General features: G+C 41.4%; 1 protein-coding gene across 5 annotated transcripts in view; it reads left to right on the top strand.

Annotated features, from left to right (window-relative positions):
- USP22 (ubiquitin specific peptidase 22) overlaps nucleotides 1–26516 on the top strand; it is a 195235-nt gene that overhangs the window by 151520 nt on the left and 17199 nt on the right. For all 5 annotated transcript variants that reach the window (XM_073361872.1, XM_073361871.1, XM_073361868.1 and 2 more), the window contains 2 exons: nucleotides 10028–10197; nucleotides 19437–19584. In XM_073361872.1, the coding sequence (XP_073217973.1) occupies nucleotides 10028–10197; nucleotides 19437–19584 (318 nt within the window). The remainder of the gene's footprint in view (nucleotides 1–10027; nucleotides 10198–19436; nucleotides 19585–26516) is intronic.

Genomic DNA, 26516 nt, shown 5'->3' with positions numbered 1-26516 from the left:
AGCCTAAACAGTGAAGAAGTGGAAGCATCCAGACAATGTTTTAGAAGCGGCAGAATTAATCAAAAATGCATGATGTTGGTTAGGTTTTGACAGCCAAAATGACCACTAATTTCACAAAAGGTCATGCTCTTTCCAGTGTAGGCTTACGTGCCAGTCATTCAATGAATTTCTAGTTTCTATAGCATGCCCCAGCAGAGAGCACTGTGTTGTAGCAACCAGGCAAGGTACTAACAAACTTCAACAGGACTTTATTTTTAAAGTGGAAACCTCTTTACCAAGCTGCTGTTGCACCCTCGGTAGCTCTCACTCCACCTCCTCAACTCCCTCCCCCCTTTCCTGTTTCCTGTCCTTTCAGACTCCCAACAGCCAGTGCTCCCAATTCTCATAATTACAAGCAGCATCTAAACACCACATTCCCTCCTCTCTTAAGAAACTCTCCCAATTAAAAAAAACATAGTTGTTCTAACCACAGGAAAAAATATGAAACAAGACACTATACTGTTGGCAGAAATATTACACTGAAAACACTGTAGATACTACATAACATAATCTCTAGTCCAGACAGGTGGTCGTCTGGGTCTGACAGGCCATCTCTCAAGCCCCGGTTCCAGTGCAATGTCTTGTTGTGTTGATACTACGGTGAAGTCATCCAATGCAGACTGGGTGTTGGCATAATCTCCTCTTTGTGCATAGGCAGGTGCAAGATAAGAAGCATTCCTTACCCGCCCATCATAGAATCATAGAATATCAGGGTTGGAAGGGACCCCAGAAGGTCATCTAGTCCAACCCCCTGCTCGAAGCAGGAGCAATTCCCAGTTAAATCAGAAAGTCGATAGGTGTAAGGTCCCTTCTTCTCTATGATTTTAAGAGGAGCTGTGAATTTATGGTTCCCTTTGCATAAAATTCCAGGTTTTAGTATTCTAACAAAGGAACCACACTCAAACTTCAGTTCCTTAGCACCCCGCCGCTTGTCTGTGAAAGCCTTAGACTTTGCTTGGTTCTGTTCAACTGTTTTTCTCACATCATCTTCAGTTGGGGCATCAGGTTGCACCTTTTAACAATCCAGCAATGTTCAGTTTAGTATTCATCTGTTTCCCATGCAGTAACTCTGCTGGTGATCTTTGCATTGTGGCATGTCGTGTAGCCCGGTATGCTTACGAGAAATCAGTAGTGAAGGTTATCCACAACTGCCCTTCCAGTTTAGCCGTTTGCAAACTCTCTTTCAAACTTCTGTTAAACCGTTCGATTTCCCCATTTTCTTGAAGGTAATATAGGGATGACCTTCTGTGTAAAATGTTCCTCTGTGCTAGAAAAGTTTCAAACTCCAGGGAAGTAAATTGACTACCATTATCTGAAACCAGTTCTTTGGGGTTACCTTTCCTGCTAAAAACTGAAGAGAGGAACTTAATTACTGTAGCAGAAGAGATTTGTGATGTAAACGCTACCTCAGGCCATTTACTGAAATAGTCTATTAAAGTGATGGCATAATGGCAGTCACTTGGAGCAGTATCAAAGGGTCCTATAGTGTCAGTCGCCACTTTTTCCCATGCAGATTCAGGAAGAGGAACAGGCTGTAATGGAGGGGTACGTGTCACTGCTGTCTTATCATGCATTTGGCAAGTGACACAGGATTTTATGAGTGCTTCAGTTTGAGAGTCCATCCCTGGCCACCAATACAGATCCCGTAGTCATTGTTTGGTTTTGACAATTCCTTTATGAGTATCGTGTGCCAGGTTTATGAGTTTTGACTGTAATTCTTCTGGCACAAGTAGCTGGTGTGTACCTCGTAGCACACAGCCATCAAGCAAAGAAAGTTCATCCCAAACTCTAAAATAAGGCAGCAAAATTGGGTCAAGGTTTTAGGGTTACTGGGCCATCTCTTTGTCAGAAATTCCCGTAGTTTTTGTTGAATTGCACACGTTGAACAAGCAGCTTGAAATTGTTCTTTTGTAACTGCAGTAAGATGCTTGTAATAAGCACAACTACTACATCCTCATCCTCCGGTGGACCATCTGGTGAAGGCAAAGGCAGGCGAGAAAGGCAATCAGCAACCACATTTTGGTTTCCAGGCTTATATTCCAGTTCCTAATTGAAAGAGAGTAGTCTTGCAGACCATCTAGCAATACAATATCCTGCTCTTCCAAGTCCTTTCATGGTGAGCAACATCGTCAAAGGGCTGTGGTCTGTGCGCAACTTGAACGTGCAGCCCCACAGGTAAGTTTTCTCCATTTTTCAGTAGCCCAGACACAAGCAAGTGCTTCTTTTTCAACTGTAGAATATTTCCTCTCAGCATTACTTAGTGTCCTTGAAGCAAATGCAACAGTCCTCTATGTGTTGTCCTCATGAAGTTGTGTGAGGACAGCCCCAAGTCCGTAATCAGAAGCATCAGTAGTTACAATTGTGGGCAATGCAGGAGTGAATAGTGCAAGTACTGGACTATGTTCGATCAAGTCTTTCACCGTTTTGAAACTAGCTTGTGCGTCTGTTGTCCACACTAAGGTTGAACTTCTCCGTAGTAATTCTCGTAACGGTTCAATGACAGAAGCATAATTGGGAATGAATTTTGCATACCAGGAGGTAAGACCCAAGAAGAAACATGAGGTTGCAAATCTGTTGGAGGAGCAGCATTTGAAATTGCCAGGATATGATCTGGATCAGGTTTTAGTCCGGCCTGTGAAATTGTATGCCCCAGAAAGGAGAGTTCAGTTTGTCTAAATTTGCATTTGGACCTATTGAGCCTGAGGCCTGCTTTGCTGATGCAGTTTAGTACAGACTGTAGGTTATTGTCATGCTTCTCAGAAGTATTTCCAAACACGATAATATCATCCAGATAGCACTGAACTCCATGTTGATTCTTCAGAATCAATTACATCATTTTTTGGAAGGCATTTGGGGCAGATGCGAGACTGTGTGGAACATGTTTAAAACGAAATAGTCCCTCATGTATAATAAATGCTGTGAGGTCTCTATTATCTTCATGCAACATAACCTGGTAGTATGCGGTCTGCAAATCAAGAGTAGAAAACATCTTTGCTCTACGGAGTTCTGCAAATACTACTTCTATGTGAGGAAGAGGATGGCTGTCAATCACATTAGCTTTATTTGGCTCCCTTAAGTCCACACAAAGGTGAATGCCTCCACCCTTCTTCTGTGTCACTACTATAGGTGAAACCCATTCCGAGGAGTCAATCTCTTCAATATTGTCCTTTTGAACAAGTTTTCTAAGTTCCTCTGAAACAGCTCCCTGGACTGAAAATGGTAAGCGCCGTAACTTCTGTCTTGCAGGCATCACATTATTCTGAATTTTAACTTTATGCAGAAATGCATAAGCACAGCCGAGTTTCTCCTCAACCTGGTGTTGGGTCCCATCTGAAACTGGTGTGTGTACCGCAAGAGTGCTTTGCTGAGGAAGATCAATTCGTCCATTAACTACCCTGAGATTTAAAGCAGCCAATAAATCTCTGCCAAGGATAGGAGTGCCTTTGTGGACAATGTAGAACTCTGCAGTTACAGAGCAATCACCAAAAGTAACTATTGCTGGCAGGCAGCCATGTACTGGAATATGGTTTTTCAAATAGCACACCAAGTGAAGTTTGGATTCAGTAAGAGGCAAATAGGTGGAATCAGGTAGTATAGATACTGCTGAGCCAGTGTCCAACATTAGCTAAATAGAGTGTGGTTTGCCTGAGGGTATGGCGGAAACATTTACAGTGCACTTTATTTATTCTGGAATACGTGCAGTAGTGCTTTTGTCCACACTCAGCACAGTAACATCTGGTATTGTAACTGCATGCACCTGTTGATTGAACTGGCTGCTGTGACATACTTTAGCAAAATGCCCAATATTTTTGCAATGATTGCACTGAGCTACTTTTGCCGGACATCCTGTATAGCTTGCAAGGTGTTGTGGGGATCCACAGCGAGAGCATGCTTTTACTGTATTTTGAATTTGCTGATTCGGTGGTTTTCCATTAGTTTTCCTCTTGTAATCGTTTGTCTGCAGCGATAGTGAACTTTTCTGCAAAGGAGTCACAGCCTGGACTGTGCCTCCTGTATCCATGCTCATTATTTTGGCTTCAGCTGTAGCTGACTCAATCTGAGTAGCAATGGTTATTGCTTTTTCTAGTGTAAGTTTTGGTTCTAGAAGTAAGCGTTCTCTTACATGAAGCATGGTTGTTTTCTCAATGAGCTGGTCTCTAATCATCTCATCTGCCATATTCCCAAAGTCACAAGTTACAGTCGGACTCCTCAGGGAAGCAGTATACTGCATTATAGTCTCCCCTGTTTTCTGCTCACGCTGGCGAAATCTGTAGCGATTAGCTACTACATTCACTTTTGGCACAAAAAGGTTTTTTAATGCAGTGAGTGCAGTCTCCTATTTATCATCTGCAAGGGGAAAAGTGTAAAATATACGCTGCCCTTCTGCTCCAAGGCAGTGGATTAGCAGAGCATGCTTTCTACTTCAGAAATCTCTGTAGCAGGGATTGCAAACAGATAAGTCTCAAACATATGGATCCAGGCAGTAAAAGCAATTGGAGGCTCACCTGGGCGTTGCAGAAAGGGTGTAGGTGGGTTCTGAGGCAGAAGATCCATCCTCGTCGCCAAAATGTTGTAGCAACCAGGCAAGGTAGTAACAAACTTCAACAGGACTTTATTTTTAAAGTGGAAACCTCTTTACCAAGCTGCTGCTGCACCCTCGGTAGCTCTCACTCCACCTCCTCAACTCCCCCCCCCCCCCCCCCCACTTCCTGTTCCTTGTCCTTTCAAAAAGAAAAGGAGTACTTGTGGCACCTTAGAGACTAACCAATTTATTTGAGCATAAGCTTTCGTGAGCTACAGCTCACTTCATCGGATGCATACTGTGGAAAATACAGAAGATGTTTGTTTTTGTACACACAAACCATGAACAAATGGGCGTTTATCACTACAAAAGGTTTTCTCTCCCCCCACCCCACTCTCCTGCTGGTAATAGCTTATCTAAAGTGATCGCTCTCCTTACAATGTGTATGATAATCAAGGTGGGCCATTTCCAGCACAAACCCAGGTTTTCTCCCCCACCCTCCTGCTGGAAATGGCCCACCTTGATTATCATACACATTGTAAGGAGAGTGATCACTTTAGATAAGCTATTACCAGCAGGAGAGTGGGTGGGGGGAGAGAAAACCTTTTGTAGTGATAAACGCCCATTTGTTCATGGTTTGTGTGTACAAAAACAAACATCTTCTGTATTTTCCACAGTATGCATCCGATGAAGTGAGCTGTAGCTCACGAAAGCTTATGCTCAAATAAATTGGTTAGTCTCTAAGGTGCCACAAGTACTCCTTTTCTTTTTGTGAGTACAGACTAACACAGCTGTTACTCTGAAACCTGTCCTTTCAGACTCCCAACAGCCAGTGCTCCCAATACTAATAATTACAAGCAGCATCTAAACACCACACACTGGTTTACTGATTCCCTCTTCAGATTCTGTGAAAATGATTTTATCCCATTAATCATATCAACCACCGTTAGCACAGATAACATAGGAACAGGTGCCTCAGCCTCCACTTCAGTTCAAGCCACATGATTGCTTATCTGGTCTGGTAATATATTGTCTGCACCTGAAGCAAACACAGTGTGGGGAAGAGGTGGGAGTGGCAGAGGAAAGCCTGTGAGTTCTTTGCTACTAAGTAGTAGGGCAGAGTGTCCCTGAAATGGAGCTTCAGGAAGATGTATAGTAATGATATTGTGCTTGTCGTTGCATGGATGTAGTCTGGAAGGCCCATCGTGGGTGGCCAATTGTGTTTTCTGGAAACCTTCATTGCCAAGTCCTCCTGTTTATTTTCAGGGATGACCTTTGGATCACTTTCTTGAGCATTTCTGCAGGCACTTTCTTTACTTGTATTGGCTTCCAGAGTTATTTGAAAGAGCGTCAAGAAGCCACTGATACCAGGCACAGAACTAAGTTATTCATGCTAATGTAACTGCACAGGGGCCTGTACTTAAACTTCACACTTTCAGACTCTCCAATTTGAGCTTCTTATAGGTTTCAACATGGTACCTCTTTATCAGGATGGCCTGTCCTCTGGCCTTGACATATCTGCCCAGAAACTGGTATCAAGAATGATGGTCACAAATTATACCTTAACCAGAAAGCATGTTAAAGGCTTGATTGGATGTGCAATGCTTGTGGATTCATAGCATTGCTTCGGCTGTGGTCCTCGTTTCAAATGCTATCAATCCAGTGCTGGTCTGCACAGTTGCTGATCTCTCAGTAGTGAAACCCTTGCTGTTTTATGTTACCTGTATATGTGGGCATGAACAACCAGTGTTCTGATTCTCCACACATTCTTGTGAAGTATACAGTAACGCAATGTTGTAGGTCTCTCAACAACAAGCAATTTTTTAAAAATATGTTGATGGAAGAAGAGTGAAGAACTACAGATTACTCAGATAAAGCAAGTGGTTAGCCACCCAATTTTGAGAACAAAGGAAAAAGGGATATATACATTTCTCAGATGCACAATCCATGCTCAAGGTGTTGAAGAGCTAGCCTCCCTGCTTCCAGCTTCATTCATACCCCGTCTGTCCATTATGTAACGGACCACTAAAAAGTGACACATGCTGTATCGTGCCAAAGAGTGGCCACACCTTTTTTTTCCTGTGTTTGCATTTGTACCGTGCATTACGGTATGCTTGTTTCACAGTGGTATTATTCATTTATTTCCAATTCTTCCTTTCTCCAACAGTAAGATTAAAAAGGAAATCAATGCCATTATACAGAATGAGCTCACCACCCAGAACACACAGGTCTGTGCCTATAATATGTATTGTACATCTTCAGTGTCTGCATTTCTCAAGTCCACTCCAGAGACAGTGCACCACAAGCATGAATGGAAACACAGAAAGCTAAGGTACTGTAAAATACATCAGAGTCTGCACAACACAGCAGCCAGTTATATTAGCTCAAAGTTGAATACCATGGGCAGTCTTAACAAATGTATCCACTCCTTCCTATAGGCACTGTCCTATGGTCAGACACTGATGATGAAGAATGGTTGCCCCAAGCAAGAAGGGATGATGCAGTAGAGGTTTCTGGATTTATTCTTCTTCTAACGCTATGAAGCATGCTAAACATATTGCCATGTATTTTAGTCAGCTTAGACATCACAAAACAAGTCACTAAAATTCTTGGGACAGATTATAAGGAGAGGCAGAAGCCCTTCTTTGATTTTTTTTTTTTTTTTTTTTTAAATGGCCCGGGTACAGCATAAGGCATCTCTGTACTAAGACAGTCTTTCGTTTTACACTACCTGTTACATCTTCAACAAGTCATTTTTTCTTTTTCAGGAATTACAAACAGGAGTATTTTGAACCAAGTCCCAGCCACAGTTAACCCTATGTATATAAAATTTGATAGTGTTTTTCCAAGGTAAGGATGCTGTAATCATTACAGGAGAACATTGATCTGTGGTGCAGTATCTTACCTCTCATTCAATGCGCTGTACTATTTATTTTCAGAAAACAACTCAAATCATACTGTGGCTGCTACATTCATTGCTGCCTGAGGGCTACACTGAGTATGCACCCCAGCCAAGTAAGTTCACATCTTTTTCTACAAATCTCCATTTGCAGAATGTTCATTAGGGTCGAGGTATCTAAATTTCAGCACTATCTGTGTGTGTTACAGGTCGTCATATCTCAACTCAGTCAAGCTATTGTGACTCCATATGAAGCACCACGTCCGGATGCATGCAAAACTGACATCAAAAGAATTTGTGCAACCATGTAGAGAGTAACCAAGCCAGCCTTCTGAATAGGGAAATCTGCAGCTTGTCGTCTGGTGACCATCTTGAAGAAGGTGCTGCCTGTGATATAGCAAAGCAAGGTTCAGCCAGAGGCATGTAACATACAGTGCTCAATAAATGAATTCAAAAAAGTTGTCTATACTGTTTACCCTTATTTGGGAGCACTAAATCAGACACCAGAAACAAAAGTAATAGGATATAAATACCTAGGTGCAATACATTTTTTCTACTAAATAGAGCCTCCGGGGATCCTGTCACAGTCTTCTGTACAGCACAGACTTAGTTTCAGTTCTGTCACTAATTATAGGGGCTAATGTTTGAAAGGGAAAATGGAAAGAGACTTTCTCATGCTTAGACAAGCACTGCTGCTCAGACAGACAAGTGCTAAATATCCCCTACCAGGGATTTCCCAAGGCCTCAGTCATTGCACAGCGAATAGTTAGTTCTAATCTAGTGATAATAGGAGGGGCTAGGAAAGCACTGTTGATCAAAGACAATTACTTTTACCCCAGCATGAATATCTCTGTATCTCGACATGATGCACAGAGACGTGTGAGCTAGTCAGAGGATTGTTGTGCTGTCTGCAGTATCATACTATACTTCAGTGTGCTACGACAAATTAACTATTTAACAAATTGCTAATGTGGCTCATTCAGCTGCTCTGCCTCCCAGCGTGATGATAAAACAAGTGATTACAGTGTTCTTCCTGCCTGACAGAAATTACTGTAATGTAAATGGAAAACTTTATGCGCTGCACTACAGAATAAACAGAAGCAACAGGATGCTGGAGGGGCAGGGCAGTGTCATATTGCTTGCTGGAGGGATGATTTAGGAGAGCTGTGTATCCATCACCTAAATTCAATATGCAGTTCAACACAGTAATGTCTACAGTAACCTAGCAACGGGACCACACGCCCCTCCTCGAGAAGGAAGCTAAAAAGCTTTTTGAGCACTATCTGGTGTATTGCAAGAGAACTGCAGCATTTTTCATCACCTCCGCATTGCCATCTGGTGTCTTTTCATGGGATGGCAGGAAAATTCTCCAGTTCTGGCAGATCATTTCTTCTCGGGTTTGCAGTGCCTCCAACAGCTCCATTTATATTGCACAAGAGGAACTGCATTCATTTTACCTGTCACTAATATCAGTAGTGTGGAGGGATCTACCAGTGCATTTTCTCTTGTTTTGTGGTAGTGTCTTTGAGGATCATTGTATATTTAAAATAATCATGTTCATCCTCGTGATGCTTTTCTTTCTGGCTCACAACTACTTCATAGAGGTGGTTGTGTCAGAATCCTGGGGACAAACACAAGGAGCTGAGCTTGATTTTCTTCTCAAGTGAGCTTTGCAAACAACTGAAAAGTGTTCCCCATTTGTGGCCTCTTCATGGTGTGCAACAAAGGGTGTTTTCTTTAAGCATGTCGGCTTTCATGCACAAGATACTATCTCTGGGCATTATAGGGCTTAACCACATTTGGCTTCTGTGGGGTTGAACCCAGACCTCTGTGCTGTTAATTAATGTTCACCTGTGTTTTATTTGAGCTGAGTTATGTAGCAACATCCTTAGAATCTTTTACTGAATTTAAAGGTGCTGTGTTCAGACACCCAAACTCTGTAAAATCAGCACGGTTATAAACTAGGCCTAATGGCTTGGGTACAGTCTGCCACCATCAGCACCATCTCCTCATCTGCACAGTAGGGTAGGAAAAACAACCACCTTCTGGTGATCTACGATGTGTTTCGGACAAGAAAATTGTTATTGCAAGATAAAATGGTGCATAATAAAATTACAAAAGCATCTTTTGGCCTAGTGCCCTACATGAAGAAAACCTTTTGTGTTAAGCTGTGAATATTTGTATTTGATTCGGTCGATCAACATTATGGCATCTTGACAAAATGTGTCTTTCTAGGTGTCCGGAGCATGCCTGTTACCATACTCTTTAACCATTAGCTTCTTTGATCAGTAACACAAGCGACAATTCAGTTTTCTGTTTGTGGGGTTTTGTTTTGTCCCTAGCCCCACAAAACCCACATTGCAAAAAAATGTTGTAAACTTGTAGCACTTTCTGGTTTACTGCTGGCTGAATTAGTCATAAATTCTTACAGGATATAAAATCTTCTAAGATGTTGGGGGGGCAGCGTTTTGAATATGTTAAAAGATGCAAATGACTGAAATGCTCAGTTTTGTTTTGTTTTTAACTCAGCAGTACTTATATTTACCCTTCCCTTTCTGTCTTTATAGGTCTACGAGGGCTAATCAATCTTGGGAACACATGTTTTATGAACTGTATTGTCCAAGCACTTACCCACACTCCACTACTGCGAGATTTCTTCCTCTCCGACAGGCACAAATGTGAAATGCAAAGTCCCAGCTCATGTCTGGTCTGTGAAATGTCTACACTTTTTCAGGAGGTGAGTGCTGTTCACCACTACAGCATCACCCTGTAACTTTCCACAACTCTTCTTATGCAGAGAGGCATCATAAATAAATTCTATTGACATTATCAGATGGCAAAATACGTGATAAAAAGGGAATGTGAATTTATTGTCAACGAATAATTGAGTGCAGTCCTGTGGTCCTTATTCAGGTAAAGCGGCCACTGAAGTCATCTGGAGTTGTCTGAGTAAGGACCCAGTGTGAAACCTCGTAAGAGCACTGTTAAAGCTGAGAGTGCATCTTATTTATAAGGTCCAAGGTCTAACTGAGGAATCTGTAACAGGCGGAGAGGAGAGTGAGCGAAACTACAATATGTACCATTGTAGTTTAAGGCACTGGGTTACCTTAGTTAGTGTAAATACTGTAAGGATCTTAATTGTGTGTGTTCTTTCCTTTAAAAACATTTGCTAGCCTCTCCTATACCAAAACACAATAATTGCAGGAGGATAATCGGAAGCAGCCATGTTGGTACAGTATGTACACTGTGTACATGCATAGGCGCCAACTCCATGGGTGCTCTGGGGTTCAAGCACCCACCGAAAAAAGTAGCCAGTGCTCAGCACCCACAGGGCCAGATGAATCTTCTGTGGGCTCCACCCCTGTCCAGCCTCTTCCCCTGAGACCCCTCCCACCGCTTGCATGGGGGGAGGGGGGCACGCAAGGGAGCACCCAGCAGCAAAAACAAAGGCCAGTCCCTTTTTGTACATTACTCTTTCCCTTTGTTCAGCAAGATACCTGGCTTTGCAGTATACCTTTCTGAAGTTTCCACCTCTTCTCTGTAGGCTTTTGCTGCATGATAGACATTGAAAGATTTTTATTTTGTGAGTCACTGTGTTGAAGGTACTTTTGCAGTCTTATTTCTGACTCAGAAATATAAGGCCACATGACAGTATTGTAGGTGACTTTGATTTTAGGTTTTAAGATGAAATTTCTTTATCTGCCCTGTGCTTTTTACCCCTGCATGAGAGACCTGCCTTCATGGTAAGCAAAAGAAATGCTCATAACTGTTCTTTCCTTGGTTAAAAATGTAGTTTATGCTGTTACAAGGTAGGTGCATGTTGCTTCGAAATAATGTCCGTAGGCAGAGTGTATTTTAGTATCTGTTTATATTTCATGGCATAAAAGTCCCGGCACACCTAAAATCTACTTACTGCTATTCAGTAGGTTTCAGTTCGCCAAGGATCACTCTCCTGTTTATTGTAGATCAGTCAGTCTTGTGTGGGGAAGTGAAGTAGCCTTTTTTTTTTTTTTAGTGTTCTACTAGGGGGTGATTAGTTTCTGAAATAGTGCTTAACGCTTATATACACCAGTTTACACTTTCAAAGTGCTTTACAAACATTACTTACATATTAAACTTCCTGTATGTGGGTTCATTTCCTATTTACTACTGAGGATGCTGGACTAGAGGTGGGAGGGGAGGAAGGGAAGGGAAGTGTGCTCCTGTAGGTAGCAGCTAGAGGATAATTCACACTAGATGTGGTAAATCAGAATAGCAAGGGCAGGGGATACCACTCTACATAGGTAAGTATTCCAGGCACTGCGTGGAAATAGCCTATAGAAATTGGTATCTGTTTGATTGTAAAAAGCCAAGTATATAGGTACTAATCTCATCTACAGTCATCTCGATGTGCCTTCATCAGATTGATATATAAACATTATGTCATCCCATTGGCTTGTAATAATTTGGATGGTCTGTTAGCACTACCATCCTTTTAAAAAAGGGTGGGTGGAGAAGGGGGAAATTACTACCATGTCATGAATTGGGGGTGAGGTTGCAAAAGCTGCCTGGGGAGCTGGGGGATGGTGATTTATTATTTGTGTTGGTGTAGTGTATAGGAGCTCCATTCATGGAGCTGGACCCCATTGTGCTAGGCATTGTACAAACCCAGAACAAAAGAACTGTCCCCAGTCCTAAAGAGGATTTAAGTGCACAACTTGCATTAATTTCAGTTTGGATTATGCTTCTAAATTCCACAGACAGTTTTGAAAATTTCAGCCTACATTTTCCTCCAATCAAAATCCATACCTGTGTTTTCACCAATTCTTGTGTAATTCCTGTTGTGAGACTTATGATACCATGAACGAGTATAGAATTTCAGCTGTTTAAAATACCAGATTGTAGAGACAGGACTGCAGTGATCTGTGTCCATCTTTATACGTCATGTTGAGATATTTAGCTTATTGTAAGAGTCTAATGTTAGGGAGGGATACTGTAAGTGATATGGGAGAGAGAATTACCACACAACTACCACAATTACCTAGAAGTAAAAATTTTAACACCCAGTCCGTCAGAAGCAAAACTGTGCTGTTGATTACCCAACTCCAGAATATTTCCTCCTGTCTGTAAATAGTAAATATTATAGTATTGGCTACATTTGATAAATCTCTCAGCATTTTTGTTAGAAGTCCCCTTTTCCCCATGGGAGCATTTTGAATTTCTGCACACGCACATTTCCATCTAATGTCTTATAATTACGCACTAAACTGCTTATCTCCAGTCCCCTCACTAATTATACAGAAAGGAGCCCTCTTGTTGCATTTCCAGTGATCAGGGAGGGCTAACCAATAGAGATTCAGTGGTGTGACTCTTATGAAGGAATCTTTTGTAATTTAATTACTAGGGCAACTGCAGTTCAAATTCTGTCTCTGGTTTTCAGTGTGATCTGGTTTTTACCTGGCTTTCCCTCGGGGTTAATTGATGTAGTTGTCTCAAGCCATCTTATTAAATGTCAGATAATCAGGGCAAGGGTTAATTTTATCGCTCCTCCACCCCCCTTTCCTGAAGGCATGATCTTATCCAAATGGAATGCCAGGGACTCTAGTGAGAGCATGCAAATAAATTCAGCTTAGAAAACTTAAAAAAAAGTGAGATCTGCAATTTGAAAATCAGGGTGATTTTTGCCCATTGTGATCCATAAAGAAATAATGTTGTTCTGCTTTCCAGCTTAGGATCAGTTGCGTAGGTTGTACCAGTGGTTTCTCCATGATAAATGTCCACTGCATTTGCATGTTTGGAAGTGACAGGTTCCTTCTGGTTGAAATAGATTGATGGTGAGCAATGAAGGTGTCAGTTGTTTGTCACTGCTTACATCAGGGGAATAGTTCTTTCCCTATAAATTCACTAGTTGCAGCTTTGCAAATATTTCAGCATCACATTTCTGGTGTTTGTTTTTAAAATGTATAATTGTATTTATTAACTTTTTAGCTCATGCAGTTTACCTCTCAGTGAAATAATAATGTAATGAAGCCAGTTGTACTGCATAGCAGGGAGAATAAAAAGGATTTGGGAATGGTCAGTATAGTTGAAACTGGATTTAAAAAAAATCAAGACTGAAAATATATAGAATCCGTTAATTGAGCTAGTTAGCTTAATGGCTTTTCACTTTTATTTACTTTTGGTTTACCAATGAAAATGAGTTCAGTGATGGTCTAGTCCCTAAGGGATATTTATTCACTTTACAGGATGACCTTACGATGTGGCACGATTAGCAGGGTGTCTCTCCGCCTACTATGTGACTGGAATAGCAGGAGCACCTGGGGATATTGCAGATTGTGGTGCATGCACTCACACAAAGTAAAGAACAAAGCCTTCTCTTGTCATTACCCACCCCTGTGAGTCTGCAAAAGAATACAGTACAACTAGGTAGGGAGGGTTTAGAAACCGAGATGCACAGGAAAAAGGAGAATGAGAAGATTTATTACTTTAATGTCTAAGATGTTAGGCCTTGTTGAAATGGTTTGCGTAGAAAATAAAAGTAAGTAAATTTTGGCTGAAACCTGCACAAAGGGAAGAAAAAGTACCTGAAGGCCTTTATGCTAAACATCACAGACTGAGGCTTTACTGGGCACATACAGTATTGTCCTCTATTTGAGAGTCTAGGCAACGTTTATATAAAGTCAAGAGTTAAAGAAAAGTAGAAAGAAGAAATTGTGGGAATTAATACCACCTGCTCAGCAAAGAATCTGTGTAGATTTATACAGCAGAAACGGCTCACAATCCTTAAAGTTCCATACACAGTAAAGTTCCGTGGAACTTGTGCCCATTCGTAAACCATAATAAATTATTGCATCTGAAACAGGTATAGAATTTATATCTGTGCTTGTGAAATTGGGATCTTCCAAGTTACATGAAACATTACTGAGTGTTAAGGGACCTAGGATAGATATTTGTATTAGAAGCCAAAATATATTCTTCCCCCATCCTCCACTGTAGACTTCCTGTCTATTTAAGGTTATTAAGTTGAAAAATAATTCATAAGTGAAACTTTTAATTTTTCCAGTTGGAATGGAGTCCAAAACAGGAATTAGGCCTAAAAGAACTCTTTACTTGCAGAAAGAATGTTAATTTGGTATATATGCAAGATTGCTCAAGTAGTTTTGTTTATTCCCATAGCTGGAACACCTCCTCCATACATCCATTTTTGATGGGAGAAGAGCATCCCCGCAGTGGTATAGCCTGTGGGGTCTTACCTGTTCTAGCTCTGTCTGATGAGTCGAGGTTGCTGTATATTGCTGCTGAGTACTAATTGTGTAAAAACATGTATGATGAAATCTAGAAATCCCATATACATTACTGCTAGAGGTAGCCATGAGCCAGTATAAAAATACTAGGGCAGGGCATATTTAAACATGGAGACCTCAGCCCACGAACAGTTGGAAGAAATAGATGTCTCTGTTAAGGATTGTGCACTTCTACCCCTTGAGTTGAGGTCTGTGGAAAGCCCACAATACACATCGCTGAGACCCCCAAAGTGTTCGCCAATAAAACTGGGGAAGACCAGACTTGACATTCTTGATATTTCAAAGCGAATAAATGAGCAGATTTTTGAAGGTTTTTGGAAAAAATGTACAATCTTTTAGGCTGTTTTATACATCACAAAGAGGCAAAAAAGCCATAACCTAGCATTTTTGTTAGTCACCTTCAAAAGTGCAGAAGAAATCAGTGTGTGCTTATAAGCATGCCTTGTACCTGGTATGCTCTGTTAGCTCTTTGTAGTGTCTGAGCTCTAGAACTAAATGCCTGCATATGTTTGTATGCAGCAAATTCACTTTTCCGTGTTCTGCTTTACAGTAGAGTCTCCTGAAATACTTAGAGCACTAGAGAAGCTTACAGTAGTTATAATTAAAAATCAGTAATGACAAAACTTTAAAATACCAAGTATTAAATATACAATAGTACTAACACTTTAAATATTTGATTGAACATTTTTTTTTTAGTAGTTTTCCCCTAGTGAGATTCTTTTAGTCCTTAGATATAAGCACACAAATTATATTCCAATGAGCTCAAGGTTTAGAAGCACAACTGTGTTTCTATTTCTCAACATGGAGCGGGACACAGTGGTCTTTGTAGGTTGAAGAACGATTCAGTTAACATGGGGACAACACTTTGTCACTTGCATCGACTTTTTTTGATAAGCACACTATAAAATTAGAAAAATATATATTTTATATATTTACCACAGTTGAAGATGCAATTAGTCTGATCCTTCTAGGATCTATATTGGCATTGGTTGATTTGTTTCTGTTTCAAAAAGGTAATGTGCCTATAGAATTGCTCTTACATTGGTAGTCTGTAAGCATAGGTGCTGGAACTAGATGTCCGGGGAGGTGCTGCCGCACTCCCCGGCTTGAAGTAGGGTGACCATGTTTCCCTGTGCTGAATATGGGGCACCTGGTAAAATTACTCATTTTCAGGCTTGTTCAACAGCAATCAGTCCGAACTATGCAGTACAAACATTCAAATTAACATCAAGTTGACTGAGTCCCTGTTAAAAAGAAATACTGCGTAGTTGGATTCTTTTTATTTACCTTCTTATCTTTAAGGCTTATGGGCTCACACAGGGAGGGGTGACACACATGCTCCTACCTCCCTACACACACGCACTCCCCTACTTCTCTCACATGGGGGGGGCGGGGGTGACGGACCTACCCAACCCTCCCTGCCTGGTGCTCTTCGCCCTCCATTCCTGGCTGGGCCCCCATGACTGACCCGCCTCTCCTGGTACCTGGCGCCGCATCTTCCCGAGGTAGCTCATGGTGGGGAGCATGCAGGATCACATGCCCCCCTCCCCAGATTTCTGCCAGGATTCACACCAGAATGTGGCCAGCAGCAGCCTTTTGGCACTGTGTGGGAGGGAAGGGACAGGAGCTGCTTTCAGCTGCAGGGGAGGAGGGGGGTGAGGGGTGGGGAAGGGATGACTTGGCTTGTGTCTTTTCAGAGCTTTTCTCCTATTCCCCCTCCCCCCCCCCCCCGCAGCATATGGTTGGAAGCAGCTTGTCCCTTCCTGCCCGCACAGTGCTGAAAGGCAGCTAACACCTCCAGGCTGTTGTTGGCCACCTACATTACCCAGCCACCTCCAGCTCAAGTGTGGGCAGGAAGGGGTTAAGCCCTAAGGTTGTGTTGTGCACCAGGGCCCAGGGAACCTGACTGCAGGGGCTTCAACGAACTCCGCCAGAGAGGTGGCTCAGCAGGGGAGGGTGCCTAGGGGATGGAGCAGCCCCGCGCTCCCTGGAGGCAGGACCCAGAGGGTCGGGGTGGGTGAAGAGGGTGCTAAGCCCCTGCCCCAGAGGCTGCTGTGGAGCCTGCAGGTTCGGGACAGGAACAGTCTGAAAATCACTCACCGACCACCACTCCAGAGCTTAGCTGGGGGGCGAAGTGTTCCCCGTGCCAGGGCTGTGTGGGGTTTAGGCTCATGTGCCCAGGCCGGAGGGTTTTCCCGGGGCACCAGCGCAGCCATAGGAGAAGGTGAGCCAGGCTGTTGGTGAGCTGAGTGCTCCAACCGGGGGCTGGTTCTCTGCACAGCTCTGGGAGCGGGACATGCCCCGCCGGGTGGGCTATGGAGGAGCAGCAGGACTTGGGGGGCGAAGGGGCAAAGCAGGGAGAGGAAAGCGGGAGGGGGAGCACGTAAAGGGCTGATGGGTGGGTAGCAGAGGCGACACATAACTGGCCACCGTCTGGCGCCTGGCTGCATTCACCAGCCACCACAGCATGTAGCCAGTGCCAGCCAGAAACAGGATGGGGGGCGGGGCCTTGCTGGCTGAGAACTAGCAGGCAGCAGGGGCTGCACTGACTGATCAGCAGGGGGAGCGGCCAGCCCCACACGCTGTATCTTTGCCCCGCCACCAGCCTTGCACACCCACCCCCATTGTCAGCCACTGGAGCCCCCCCACTCACTGCTAGTGGGTGGGCGGCTGGCGAGCAGGGATCTTGCCAGCAACAGGACCCGCTAGTAATGGTAGGGGAGGACGACAGAAAATTCGGGACAATTTGCCCATTTTTAAGAAAAAATCAGGACACCTGTAGGAGGGCTTAAAAATGGGACATCTGGTCACCCTGGCTTGAAGTGGTTTCCATTATATACAGGATTTACAGTTTGGTTCAATAGCTTTCAGCACCCCCACTATACAAATTGTTCCAGCATCCTTGTCTGTAAGTAGTAAAAATTTGCTAAGTAAAAAGGCATAGGGACTATTACTAAATATGATATGAGTGAAGCTTTTGTACTGTATATTTAACAGTACTGTGATTGGGTGTGTTTCCAGTTTCCATATGGTAATAGCCAATAATTTGATAGTTTCTTTTAGATTCCTTTCATCCTAATGAAGCACTAAAGAATGTAAAATCTGCTGGCAGGTCTAGTATCTGCCGTGGAGTAATTATGGAGAGTGCTCTTGGTTAAAATGACCAGAGAGCTCTGAGACTAATTGCAAGGAGTGACAGAACAGAGACGTTTTATTGCTGCAGTTTCCTGAATAATGTTGAGCAGTAGCTGCATCAGCAGATTTCAATTACCGCTCCAGTCTCCTGGTGTCATTCTTGTTGGCATCAGAGTTACCTATTGATCCTTTTATTTATAGAAGGGTTTTTTGCATTGTTGGGCTGCAGCAGTATAGTTTCTTGTTGAGAAAATAGGGGCTTATAGAAGAAGAGAACTTTATTTGCAGAGAAATTTGACAAAAGACTACAGAGCTTTATACAGAAATGAGGATTAGTGAAAAAATAATCTTGACTACTTTTCACCTACAGCTAACCCCAAAAGAGACTGTACAATTCCTCTAGCCAGCTTTGCAGCAGAGTTTTTGCAATTTTACTGGTGTGAAAAAGCTCACAGGAAAAGCGCAAAGAGAAACCCAGAAATAATGATTAAAAAAAACTTTTCTAGTGAAGTAACCCACATTGCTACTTTTTTTTTTCAATCCGCTGCATATTCTTTTCTATGTGATGGAAGAGTTTTATTGGAAAATATACCTCAAACATAAACAGTAGTGTCACTTATGAGGTCTTGTCAACAGTTAGCATGGCCTAGCAGGGCACCCTTGCTGGAGAACGTTTCTTCAAAGGGCAGGGGAGGTCCAATGATATATTTTTCACTTGTTTGAAATGAAATGTCACTTCAGTTAGTAAATTTGAAATTGAACTTTTATATTTACAGGAGGAACTCTTGACACAGAGATTGTCTACATGGGGAAATTTACCAGCACAACTATGCCGCTATAATTAGCAGTATAGTTATACCGGTGTAACTTCCCATGTGGACACTGTTACTCAGGAATAAAAATGCCCTTTTCTGGTTTAGCTTATGTTGCTTTGACATACTGGTATGTATATCCCAGTAAATTTCCCCATATGTACAAACCTTTAGTGTGTGGTGGCCACTACTCACCAGCAATTACCATATATTGGTGTCTAGGGGTAGTTAATAGTAAACATTGATATTTTTTTTTCCCAGTGGCCTCTACTGTTGTGTTTTTTCCTAATTCTGTACAAGTGTATAATGTACAAATATGCTTGTTGACTCCTTAAATGTGTGGGTATGTCTTCAATCTAGAGCAAATACATTTTTAGAGATTCCAGCATGCTGTCCAGAGTAAGCAGATTTGAGTACTGCTCATTTCTGTCCTCAATATGACATTACTCATAATGCAGGCTGATCACCACAAAACCAGGAAGCTGCAAGAATGAAAACTATAAAAGGTGCCTATAACTTAAATAAATGTGTCCAGTGTGTTCTGTTCCCAAACCACTCACTTGGAGGATCTGTTTAAAAAAAAAACAACAAAAAACAAACAAACCTGAACATCTCAGTGTAAGACTGTCAAAACTGTGGCATATAACTTCAGTTCTCTAATTCCAGTCACTAACTTCTTTTATGGCTGAATGCACAGAGACCATGTATCACGTTAACCATCATGTCCTTTTCTTTGCTTTGAGCAGTTTTACTCTGGGCACCGATCTCCTCACATTCCATATAGGTTATTGCACCTGGTATGGACGCACGCACGGCATTTAGCAGGGTACGAGCAACAGGATGCACACGAGTTCCTCATTGCTGCATTAGATGTGCTACACAGACACTGCAAAGGTAAGGCTTGTACTAGCACGTCCATGAGCAAGGAATAGTGAATCAAAAAAAGTTAGAGATCTCTTCTTAAGTGGGGCAAATGGGCTTCCAATACAATATTCTCCCTATTTAGCGAGTTCCTTTTTAAATGTGTTTTTGCCTTTCTCTCATACATCTATCAAACAGACACTTCCTCCTGCCAAAATACCCACATTTAGAGAGAGAGAGAGAGAGTACGTATTGGTTTGAGTCACAAGCTTGCCCTTTTCTTATTGGTTATGTGAGTCAGTATCTTGTAATTTAAATTGCCATCCAAATTCTATTTATATTTGAGGTATTTTAAATTCTTATTCAATGCATCAGTAAGGTACTGACTAAACACACAAAAGGAGGCAAAGTAAGTGTCCAAGACTGTTTTGCTTAAATATTACAGTACTGTATTTGTGATACACAACATCTTAACAGCACTATGAATGAAAGACCAAATGGAACCCTTACCTCAAAATCCATTCAGTCTTGAGACCTTGTCTCTCAGCCTTAATAATATTGTTATAAAGTAGCCAATTCTATTTACAGTAGAAGTGTTCATTAGCACATTTTTAAAGCTGAACTAACAAGATTTTAAGAAAGGTTTAAGGTACAGAATCTATGAATTGAAGAGAATATACTGTATATGTAACCTTGTTTGTCTGACCCACGGTTAGCTGAACTAGTTATTTGATGTGCATAAAGGGAATTGATACTCCATAAGTCTATATTTATTATCTTGTCACTCATTTTATTTAGATACATGAGGTGGTGTTGTACTTAAAAGAATCTGCTGCTTTAAATGTTAGATGCTGTTATTTTTGAAGTTGTAGAGCACTGTAGGCGTACACAGTACTTTTACAAAACACCTAAAAATGAGTTTTGAGGTTTACAAGAGGAGGACTATCAGAGGGAAGAACACCAGTGCTTCCCTGAAATGTCTTGATGTCTGGCTTTTATCTTTGAAATACCCTTGTACGTTATGGAATGCAAGTTTGAATATACTGGGTAATTACAGTGAATGTATTTGTTCAGATTAATAATAGACAAGATATCTTCCCAAAGAGAGGGGGTGGGTGTCTGTGTACGTAAGTAATAGATTCTATCTGGTCTTCGGCCTCTTGTTTTCTGCTGATCCTGAAGAAGCAGTCTGTAAACTTGAACATTTTTCTTTTCTTTTGAACTTTTTAAAGGCTCTGAATCATTGATCTTACAAATCTTGACACTTCTTCATCTGTTAGCTGTGAGCCCCTTCATATTTCTTGGGCTTTTATTGATAAGTCTAAGTGAGAATAGTAACTTTCTCCCTGAAACTGTAATGAGAGAGCTTGCAGCTGCCATATTCTTTTGAAGTTTAATATTGAAGTATCTGAAAATATTTTGTCAACGGAGAGTCAAGTAGTAGCTCTAGGTAACATACCTATGTGAGAAACCTTACAGAACTAACTCTAGAATGAGCCTTCCCCAAGATTCCACTGCCACTGCTAAACCCTCAAGGGTATTATATGCCACAGGCCTAGGAGAAAGTTTTCCCTTTTCAACCAAGCAGTGAAATATAGTGGCTGCATAGCTCTGTTAAAATGCTCAGTGGTAACAGAGAACATTCAAATTGTCATTAGGCTTCAGAGCTAATACTTCATTCAGATGCTTTTTCAAGCTGTCAGTAAGGTTCTAACTATACTATATATTTTACCATGTTGTCCAATGCTAGCTTTAGGTCAGTGCTCTGCAACAGTTACACCAAGGTTTGGTTACATCCTTGTAGGTAGATCAAACTGTATTATAATACTGTAAATGGTGAAGTGTAGATGCCAGAACCATGACCTCTATGCATTCAGAAGGTTTTTTAAAGCTCAATTTCTGAAGAAATGGAGGCAGCCTTAGGGCATGGTGTAGGTTTGCAGACTGCGTCATTGCAAGGTAAACGGTACAATCAGATAGTTGTTGAACTGTTTGAGTCCTGCACAAACCAGGAGGCTAGTATGGACACACGTTAAACTGTTTCAGGAGGAAATGGGTGGTTTAGCTATATAATGTGAAAACCTTCCTGGTTACATGTATTTATGTACTCATAAGATACTGCTGCTAGTGAGATTATGCATACTGTTGCTGCACTAATCAGATATTCCTCCTGTGCCAGTAGTGTACATTCAGATTAGATAGAGCTTTTGAGGCTTGCAGTTCCATAGCAATATACATCTGATATCACAAACAACACTTCTTTGTTCAAGAGCCCCTGCTGCTGGGCATCGCTCTGTCACTACTGACCATCAATTTGGAATCCCCCAAATTTAATGGTGCCTTTATGCTGAAAACTGCATAATTGCCCAACTACTCTAATGAGGGGTAGTGGAGCTATTTGGTGTAGATTAATCTTTTCTCTCTCTCCCCAGCTTCTTAAAGCACCGTCGGTTTCACCCTGAGAACAGAGGGAGGTTTGGAGTATCTTATGTGCACAATCCATTTTGAGCTTGAATAGTAAAACATAGGCCACCAATATTTAGTGGAAGTAAAAATTAAACTTTACAGCTCTGTTTCAAACCCAGTACACACCTAAGCAGCTAAAGGTCCATATCTAGGCCGGCCTGATGGTCTTCAGAAGAATAATCTGTTGGCTGGTGTGGATTTGTTTGGGCCCCAAGCTGGAGAGAGCGGCACTGATTTTGAGTTACTCCTTTTCTCTATGTCAAGTGGAAAGGGGAATCATGGAAGTGTGTAGTTAAGGTGGCTAAAAGCCATGTATTCTCAGGCCATGCAGGAGCCTGCCTGACCCCTGACATAAGTCAGAAAAGCTCTGAAGCTGAAACACAGAATAATCGTACACCAGGTCACTCCAACCATTCTCCTGATTCACCCCCTCTGCCAGGGAGCAGGGCTGGTAGAGAGCCTTTATGTCAACTCTACACTGGCCAGGAAGGGCCTCTAAGCAGGGGTATTCTCAGGGGTCTGTTTTTTCCCCCACTTTAAACCCCCCTTGCTGCTGCTAGAATAGCATAAAAGTATCTTAGAGTAACTGAGAATCAGGCCCACTTGTTTAGCAGCTGTGCCTTGTACACCATTCCTTTCCAATGGGCCAATCCAAAAAGCAGCGTTGACGTGTTGGAAAGGGAGCTAGATTGAGCTCTCGCCAGCCGAAAGGATGGATTAGCAAAAGAGAGAGAGCCTTTGGGAAGACAAAAATGGTGAATTGTGGATTACTACTCTTCCCTTCCTCTTCTCCCAAATGCATACTGCTCTGTCCTTGAAAACAGGTAATCCAGTAGCTTCATGGTGGCACCCAACCCTTACCTGAAGTTTGAATGGTGCACTGCTGTCTTCTGCCTCTGTTTTAAAAAACCCTTATTTGGGCTCTTAAGCATTTTCAGCCAGATCATGCAGGTTGTTAAATGGCAACGTGCTTTGTATCTGCATCACTAGCCAGGGTAATTTTAATGGTTACGTTATTATGGTGGCCACGTATCTGGGCACTTGCAGATGCTGTAGCTGAGGGCCACTTCCACCACCTTGTTGACTGTTGAAATTCAGGCTTTGTTCTTTATTGGATCTTATCTCAACAAGACAAAGTGGATTTAAAGCTCAGACTGCCTTGGGCAGGCAGTGAGATTTTGCTCTGTTTTCCCATCTTGCACTTTATTTGCCTGAGGAATAAACTGGACATTAGACAGTCCATTGTCATATATCTTAAGACCATAAATTTCAGACTTGGACCCCTAAATAACCATGTATGACAAATTAATCTGCAGACTTTGAAGTCTTGACGTGAACTGAAGAAGGTACAGAAAATGTGTAGAACAGTTACCTGGATCTTTATTGCATATGTTTTTATACAGTTATGCAGTAGACCAGATGTAAAGTCATTGTTTACAACTTGTCATCCCAGTATTTGATGTGGGATTCTCTGGGATTTGCAAATCTCTAACTTGTATTAGAGAAAAGTAAAACTGCATAATGCTGCCCTGCCTGAAAATTGTAAAATTAGCTTTTAGGTGACATCAGTCTAACCTTAATGACCCCTTCTTTGAAAGAAATCCACCTAAGAGCTCCCATCCTACAAGCTCCCCTGAAAAATGGAGCTGATGACATCTGAATATTTTTTGTTTCCACCTAGTATGTATTCCAGAAATGGTATAGCCGAATTTAGGATAATTTGTACCTATTTAAGCGGCAAAGAGTCCTGTGGCACCTTATAGACTGACTGACTTGCATCCTACAAAGTGGGTATTTACCCACGAAAGCTTTATCCAATACGTCTGTTAGTCTGTAAGGTGCCAGAGGACTCTTCACCGCTTTTACAGGTCCAGACTAACATGGCTACCCCTCTGATACTTGTACCTATTTAGTTTCTCTTTTTCTTCTTCAGGGCTTGGCTGCACTTGAAAGTTCATTCAGATTAAGGTAGGGTGTGAATTTTAAGCACAGTAGTTAGTCTGGAATAACTCCGTGTGTGGATTTGCTAGTCCCAGGATAAGAGAATCCCCTCGTGGAGTTATACTGGAACAGTAGAAGAGTTATACTGGAATAGCTCCATATGTAGGCCAGCCCTTATGCGCAAGACCACAGTTTAAAGATTAAAACCTCCACTGACTGACTGACTTTTCTTGTTCCAAAGACATCCCCAACCAAGCAGCAAAGAGTAGCACAGGCACAAATTGGTAGCAGCAGATGCATGCCTGAGTCACTAAAAATTGCTGTAGGATGGCATATAACAAAATGAGCAGATTGAACTATGAACAGAAGCTGGTAATCCATTACAGTAATTGCATTTTCAAAATACGGTAGAATAGTGCATACAAAAATTAAATTCAAATAACATTACTGTTTAGATGCTAGCTTTTACAGCCCAGTCATTTTAAAGGGTCATTATCAAAATTGACAGGTCTGATGTTGAGCCTAACATTATACATATTTTCTCCTGATTCTGAAGAACCTGACAGCACCTACCCCTAACAAGGTTTGCCACATAGCTGAGAAGTTTGGATTCTATCTAAATGACATATAGCAAATCCAGAATTCTGGGTTTGGGAATCAAGGGTGTGCACATTGCACTGTACTGTCACACATTCTGCCAGACTGCCCAGTTCTTGTGAGCAGGTAAGGGAGAGAAATCTGCAAAACTTCTAGTCTTCTAAGTTTCTTGTAAATTTCAGTATGTACTGCCTGCTTGTGAGAATGGAACTTTTCAACAGAGGTATGGAACAAGTATGTGTTCATAGCACATGTCCCCAAAGTTAAGCTGGTGGAATTAGTTCCTGATGTGTCCCTTTTTTAGTTAAAAATAAAAAACTGAGGTTGTGAAACAAAGCATCGTGATACTTTTTAAAGAAGTACCAGACTCTGGAGAAATGAACATGCAAATACTTCTATAATGTTTGCTGTTGATTATTTAATGGCCTTTCTATAAACTTATCTAGTATGCATATGAAGGAACATCTAATATACTTAAAGGAACTACTACTTGTGAACTGTAGCCACTCTTTCAGTTTTCCAAATTAAAGAAATGATTACACTAGTAGAGTGATTATAGAATGTTTACATTTAATCTAAATCCAAGCTGTTTAACATGCTGGGCCTGGGGGACTCCTTTATGATTTAATCAGAGCAATTTGTATATGCAAATATTCAAGCGATTGTGAGGTTTTGTTTTTTTTTTAAATAAAAAAAACCTCTTACCTACTTTGACTGATTTCTTTTATAAGAAATTACTTTTGTACCTGGTGTGATTTGCTATGACTATTGTATAAGCCTGTGAAAGTAGAATTTACCATATGATATGATAAATATGCTGAATACAACCTTAACTACAACAGCACAATCAGTTGCAGCTGCTAGAATTCAGATGCATAGTATGCTTCCTCTCCCTGCCTCTTCTCAGTTCATTTATATTTTTATATATATATGTATATAATATAATATTGACAAGTGCGAGGAGGTGGCAGTATTATGTTTTTTCCTTCTTTCCAACCAGATGTCATGGGAAATGATGTGAGTGGTCATGCCCTTTGTTTCGCTGTGAACAAGCTTGCAGGATATTCTTTTGAGACCCCCTCATCACAGAGCCTAATTGACTTGTGTAATTGAAAAGGGACTATTCTTATTCTCCTGTGGGCAGAAATGGCTGTCTATTAAAGTATGCAGCAGGGACATTACCTGAAGGCCAATGAAAATCTGTAGAGCCTGTTTCTCTGCTTCTGCCCACTCCAAAACAAGAAAAGGGGGGGAAATCAAATTTCAGATGGTTGGATTATAGTGACGTAACTATCTCTACAGTGTCTTTAAAGGGAATTGAAATGCAGATTTAAAAACTAAGATAAAATATCTTAAATCATTATTAAAATCCATGTGTAGTGTTGTTACAAATTATAAATAGTCTTTTATAAAGGTGAACAGCAAGGTTTTATATTCTTTAAGAATTCATTAGGTTGACTTGAACTTTGAGCATAACTTAAACCTTTTAAACCTCTTCCAATCTGTCCTGGAGGAAAATTCCTTCCCGACCCCAAATATGACGATCAGCTAAACCCTGAGCATATGGGCAAGATTCATCAGCCAGATACTACAGAAAATTCTTTCCTGGGTAACTCAGATCCCACCCCATCTAATATCCCATCACAGGCCATTGGGCCTATTTACCATGAATATTTAATTACCAAAACCATGTTATCCCATCATACCATCTCCTCCATAAACTTATCGAGTTTAAATTCCCATGGTAGGGACTGAAGCCACTTTCAGGTGAGAGCACTTTGTTGTAAAACTAGACTGTAAATCTACTTGCAATGTATATATTCTAATTTTTTTTAAAAAAAATGTTATTTACTTAAGCCATTTGTTTCTCTTTCTTGCAAACAATTCCTGAGTATGTTTTCGTGACCAGAAGTACCTGTAAGCAGTGGTGAGCTGGAGCCGGTTCGCATGAACCGGTTGTT

The sequence above is a fragment of the Lepidochelys kempii genome, chromosome 10 (assembly GCF_965140265.1).
Source record: "Lepidochelys kempii isolate rLepKem1 chromosome 10, rLepKem1.hap2, whole genome shotgun sequence".
NCBI classification, from domain to species: domain Eukaryota; kingdom Metazoa; phylum Chordata; order Testudines; family Cheloniidae; genus Lepidochelys; species Lepidochelys kempii.
Note: the sequence above shows the minus strand (reverse complement) of the source record. Positions and strands in the feature narration are given on the sequence as shown.